General features: G+C 39.1%; 1 protein-coding gene across 1 annotated transcript; it reads right to left on the reverse strand.

The window, feature by feature from the left end:
• Window positions 1-4,345: 4,345 nt before the first annotated feature.
• LOC138937856 (uncharacterized) lies at window positions 4,346-5,927 on the reverse strand. Its single transcript, XM_070304504.1, has one exon. The coding sequence runs from the start codon at window positions 5,738-5,740 to the stop codon at window positions 4,346-4,348; it is 1,395 nt and encodes a 464-aa protein (XP_070160605.1). The 5' UTR covers window positions 5,741-5,927.
• Between the last annotated feature and the right edge of the window lie 380 nt (window positions 5,928-6,307).

Raw genomic sequence — 6,307 nt, forward strand, 5'->3', positions numbered from 1 at the left:
AACTAAGACGTTCCGAACGAACAAAACTTGCGTACATAGTGATTTTAACAATGTACGCCGTAAAGCGGTTCTTCTCAATCTCCTTAATGTTGTACAAGAATTTTCGACTAAACTCACTTACTGACACGTAACTAAGACGTTCCGAACGATCAAAACTTGCGTACATAACGATCTCAGCTTTGTGCGCAGAAAAACATATATCCTCAATTTTTTTAACGTTGTACAAGAATTTTAGACAAATCTCACTCATTGGCACGTAACAATGCCGTTCCGAACGAACAAAACTTGCGTACATAGCGATTTTAACAATGTATGCCGTGAAGCGGTTCTTCTCAATTTCCTTGGTGTTGCGCAAGAATTTTAGACAAATCTCACTTACTGACACGTAACTAAGACGTTCCGAACGATCAAAACTTGCGTACATAACGATCTCAGATTTGTGCGAAGAAAAACGTATATCCTCAGCTTTTTTAACGTTGTACAAGAATTTTAGACAAATCTCACTTATTGACACGTAACTAAGCCGTTCCGAACGAACAAAACTTGCATACATAGCGATTTTAACAATGTATACCGTGAAGCGGTTCTTCTCAATTTCCTTGATGTTGCACAAGAATTTACGACAAATCTCACTTACTGACACGTAACTAAGACGTTCCGAACGAACAAAACTTGCGTACATAGCGATTTTAACAATGTATGCCGTGAAGCGGTTCTTCTCAATTTCCTTGATGTTGCACAAGAACTTTCGACAAATCTCATTTACTGTCACGTAACTAAGATGTTCCGAACGACTAAAACTTGCGTACATAGTGATCTCAGCTTTGTGCGCAGAAAAACGTATATCCTCAACTTCTTTAACGTTGAGCAAGAATTTTCGACTAAACTCACTTACTGACACGTAACTAAGACGTTCCGAACGATCAAAACTTGCGTACATAACGATCTCAGCTTTGTGCGCAGAAAAACGTATATCCTCAATTTTTTTAACGTTGTACAAGAATTTTAGACAAATTTCACTTATTGACACGTAACTAAGCCGTTCCGAACGAACAAAACTTGCGTACATAGCGATTTTAACAATGTATGCCGTGAAGCGGTTCTTCTCAATTTCCTTGGTGTTGCACAAGAATTTTAGACAAATCTCACTTACTGCCACGTAACTAAGACGTTCCGAACGACCAAAACTTGCGTACATAGTGATCTCAGCTTTGTGCGCAGAAAAATGTATATCCTCAATTTCTTTAACGTTGTACAAAAATTTTCGACTAAACTCACTTCTTGACACGTAACTAAGACGTTCCGAACGAACAAAACTTGCGTACATAGCGATTTTAACAATGTATGCCGTGAAGCGGTTCTTCTCAATTTCCTTGATGTTGCACAAGAATTTTCGACAAATCTCACTTACTGACACGTAACTAAGACGTTCCGAACGAACAAAACTTGCGTACATAGTGATCTCAGCTTTGTGCGCAGAAAAACGTATATCCTCAATTTCTTAACGTTGTACAAGAATTTTCGACTAAACTCACTTACTGACACGTAACTAAGACGTTCCGAACGAACAAAACTTGCGTACATAGCGATTTTAACAATGTATGCCGTGAAGCGGTTCTTCTCAATTTCCTTGATGTTGCACAAGAACTTTCGACAAATCTCACTTACTGACACGTAACTAAGACGTTCCGAACGACTAAAACTTGCGTACATAGTGATCTCAGCTTTGTGCGCAGAAAAACGTATATCCTCAACTTCTTTAACGTTGAGCAAGAATTTTCGACTAAACTCACTTACTGACACGTAACTAAGACGTTCCGAACGATCAAAACTTGCGTACATAACGATCTCAGCTTTGTGCGCAGAAAAACGTATATCCTCAATTTTTTTAACGTTGTACAAGAATTTTAGACAAATTTCACTTATTGACACGTAACTAAGCCGTTCCGAACGAACAAAACTTGCGTACATAGCGATTTTAACAATGTATGCCGTGAAGCGGTTCTTCTCAATTTCCTTGGTGTTGCACAAGAATTTTAGACAAATCTCACTTACTGACACGTAACTAAGACGTTCCGAACGACCAAAACTTGCGTACATAGTGATCTCAGCTTTGTGCGCAGAAAAATGTATATCCTCAATTTCTTTAACGTTGTACAAAAATTTTCGACTAAACTCACTTCTTGACACGTAACTAAGACGTTCCGAACGAACAAAACTTGCGTACATAGCGATTTTAACAATGTATACCGTGAAGCGGTTCTTCTCAATTTCTTAACGTTGTACAAGAATTTTCGACTAAACTCACTTACTGACACGTAACTAAGACGTTCCGAACGAACAAAACTTGCGTACATTGCGATTTTAACAATGTATGCCGTGAAGCGTTTCTTCTCAATTTCCTTGTGTCACGTCCCAGCGTTCGAAGTTAATAAAAAAAAATTATTCTTTATTCTAAGAACGTGAACATATAATACTAATAGTAGTAATAAATCTGAGTAGTGTATGTTAATTATTTTTAGGGTAATTTTCCTTTATAAATGAGATATTTTATTTTCTTTTTCGGTCACCCTGCAGTTCACCGGGTCTACCGGGGACCATAAGACTAATAACCCGTCAATGGTTGCGTAGGATCTATAAGTAATGTTTCTCTTACCCTTTATGACTATATGTGTCTGAATAATAATTAATATGCTGGATTCTCCGTGTAGCTGGTCCTCCAGATTGATCACTGATAAGCGCTCTTAATTATGGTAATGACGGCTAATTCAGGATAAATCGGTAGCCGGATGTTGAAATAATTCGTAGAGTTATGTAGAGTAAAATAGCACTTTATTTTATATTTAAGTTAAGTTAAGCAATTAATATTACTAGCGTCTGCTAACGCTAGAGAAACTCGAAATACAAGAATGGAAGTCTTATAACTGTGAATTCGGAGCTTGTCGATGCGTACACCGGATTACTATATTGAAGAGCTAGTCGTGTTAGCTGTTCGAAGTTTGGAATAGTAATGCTGGATGTCGGACCTGCACTGAGCTCCTCCGGTCTTCGGGTGTTGGTGGGAGAGATGCTGCAGTGGGATCGCCTCTTGTAGATGGTGGGATATTCTTCCTATGCTTCGCCTAAGACTCCCCGATGTTGGAGTGAGTCCCATGGGCGGGAGCAATGGCAAGTGGAAGCGCCGCTGGTAGGGATCTCTGTGCGAGAAGGACAGCTATATCGTTCCCTCGCAACATTCCAACTTGTTTGTCCCGCTTAATCTTATCGAGCGGGCGGATAAGAATATCGATCGACGGGCCAGTCCGCATACCATGTACAGTATAAGGCTCTTATAAAACTCTTATAATACTGTAGCGAATAAAATATTTTATACTGAATATTCTTATATGCCTAATTCCTTATTGCTACCTATATGGTTAATAATAAAGTCTTATGCTACGTAGAATATGTGTATGCGCATATGCGAATATAAAGTTTTTAGAAGCTATATGAATATAAAGTTAAAACGACTATATATATATATACTTAAAATTATTGGGTTAAAACGTAATAACGTTACATTTGCATCGTTCACTTTTCGCTTGTATCTTCTAATTGAATTTAACGCTTTATTAAAAGATCTTTTGTATGCTCACATATATATATATATATATATTGTTGCGTCCGCGGATCGAAATCGATATAACTCGAATCCGCGTGACACAACCGACACTCGCGTACCGCAAGTAAATAATTAACACTCCTTTCAAAGAACGAAAGGAACTTTAATATAATAACACAGAACAATATTATACAAGGAACACAGAACAATAACGGTTATCGTAATCTCGAATACGTCCGCCCGGAATGGCATCCGTCGCGAGACTCTAAGATGGCCGATCTCTCTTCAGATGAACGCCGTTGTTTAACAACAACCCTTAGCAACGTTCTCCCGGGGACGGGTACAGCAGATTCAGGAATAACGGTCACAGACGACCCGCAGGGACGCAACAATATGTATAATATTTATTACAATTTTTAAAGCGTTTGAATCGTCTGTCTGATTGTACAATGCAAATATAAGGCTTTAGTTATTTCTATAGTTTATTCGTATGATAGTTATTTTTGCGTCACCCGCTGGCGCGTTCGAGCGTTGGCTATATACGGGGTGACTCTCGAGTATGAATACTATTTTACAAGTTAGAAGTTTGTCTTGAACGAATAATTTTCTCCGGATTTCTACTTCTTTCGCCCCTTATGGGTGAGTTAACAATAAATATATTGTTTAAATAAATTTTGACGTGCGGCTGAGACGTCACACCACCCCCCTTAGTTTAAATTTCGGAGTAACGAGTTATGATGAAATTTATTCGTCCAATCTGGTACGTAGATCTCTGAACGTATATACTATAGGTATAGTAAGCGGTTCCGCGTTTTCTGCTGGCGCGTTGGGTACTGTGTTTGTGTCTGTGTGTTCCGGTGGGTTTTCGGGATTTACATTTGGTTGTGGCTGTGGCCTATTGGCCAAATACAATAATAAATGTGTGATAGAGCTCCAAATGGCTCCGAGTAAGTGTAAGCTACAGCCATAAGCTGCATGTAGCGCATAGCCATGTATCAATGTGTCAAATACAATTTTTATTATTCTTATAATTATAAATATTCCGAATACACCAGCGGTCGCTGCGCCGAATGTGGTGAAACCGTCCCATATTTTTGTTAATGTATTATTATAAATTTTATTTAACGCGTCTTCATCCAATAAGTTTTGTAATGAAACCGCGTCTGATTGTATCGATTGTCCGGTAAAGCCTCGGGCGATGGTGTGTAAAACCGCGTTCTTTTCCGCGGGGAACATAATATGATCCCTTAGTTCGTCAAGGTCTTGTTGAGAGTAAATGCCACTGGTGGCTAAGGATTTTGGCGCAAGGTATTTCCAAGATAATTTTGTAAGGGGTTTAATTTCGTGTGGGGAGGTTGCCATGGATGGGGTAGGATTAAATTGGAGCCATGTCCCTTCAATGTTATATAGGATTGGGAGTAATGGATTGCAGTCCCTTATAGTACTGTGTCTAATTACTATATGGTATTTTGGTGTCATGAACAAAGAAGCATTTCTAAAGGTCACGGGTAGTTCCGTATGACAAGTGTTGGTCTTTCGCAAAGTAACTTCTATTGCTATGCATTTGATAATGTGGATCCCTTCGCCTGAAGTCACTGCCATATAGCCAGGTGACTTCATCATTCGATAGGCGAATTCGTCCGGCTGTATCGCTGCCAGAGACAAAGTATTCTGAATTACTTGTTTTTCTAACTCACATTTCTGTACAATGATGTCTCTGTATAATGACGTGATTTGGCTTCTTATATATTTTTCAACATACACAAATTTCGAATTTGCGTATGTGAACAGATCCAAATTAGTTACTGCGATTTTAGACCTTGCTTTAAAAATGTTTCCTTTTTGGGTTTCAAAGATAAATAATTTTGGATGCTCTGTTCCGTATAGAGTATAGCCGCAAATAGTGTGTCTTCGCGTCAACGTTAACGCAAAAGTAGTGTCTTGGGATTCTAAGGTAAACATAGTGGTGTTTTGGGAATTAAGGAGGCCTTGGATTTTAGTAGAGGTACCTTCATATAAGACGTCATATGCTTCAAACCCGCAAGCGGTATTGGGTATTCCTTCCCAAAAGGTGTAACCATCGTCCGAGTCTATACAGGATTCGTCAGCTAGGTCGCAAACTGTGCCCGATTTTAGCATTATTTTTCCTGCATTTAATCTAACCGGTACGTATGAATCTCTGAGGGAGATTTTTAAGGTTGCTTGTACTATTACGTCATCCCATGTGCCGTAATAATCCGAATATTGAATTCCCTTACAAGTTCCATCTACGTTCACCTTGCCGGCAAGCGTGACGCTTCTATAATACGTATGATTTGATTTTAATCCGTCGATAATTTCAGCGGTTCCTACCTTTAAAAGGCCCTCTTTATGCATTTGAATGCACCTAGCGCGAGATGTTTCTTGCAAGTAGCTTGCGTAACCGTTATGAACGGCTGAAATATGCGAGTGCATTCCGCAGTGTAATATGGTTCTTAAGATTTCTACCTTACATTGAGTTATGTGAGTTTGCGCGTAATTTGACAGTTGTAGCAGCTGTATGTATGTGTTGATTGTCGCAGGTGTCGCAATGTCGATGTCGCATTCGCCTGAACGTAGTAAAGATACAGTGGTCACATTAAGGTAGGCTCCTCCGCAATCGTAGGCTATTATGGCCTTTGTGCCAGAGAACATTGCGGTAATTAGAAGCATCGGAATGTAGTAAAC

This window comes from Polyergus mexicanus, unplaced genomic scaffold, assembly GCF_030449975.1.
Source record: "Polyergus mexicanus isolate NDT 795.1 unplaced genomic scaffold, iyPolMexi1.0 SCAF_11, whole genome shotgun sequence".
In the NCBI taxonomy this organism is placed as follows: domain Eukaryota; kingdom Metazoa; phylum Arthropoda; class Insecta; order Hymenoptera; family Formicidae; genus Polyergus; species Polyergus mexicanus.

Coding starts and splice junctions, on each gene's coding strand:
- LOC138937856 (XM_070304504.1), bottom strand. CDS start 5,740: ATGCTAAAATCGGGCACAGTTTGCGACCTAGCTGACGAATCCTGTATA.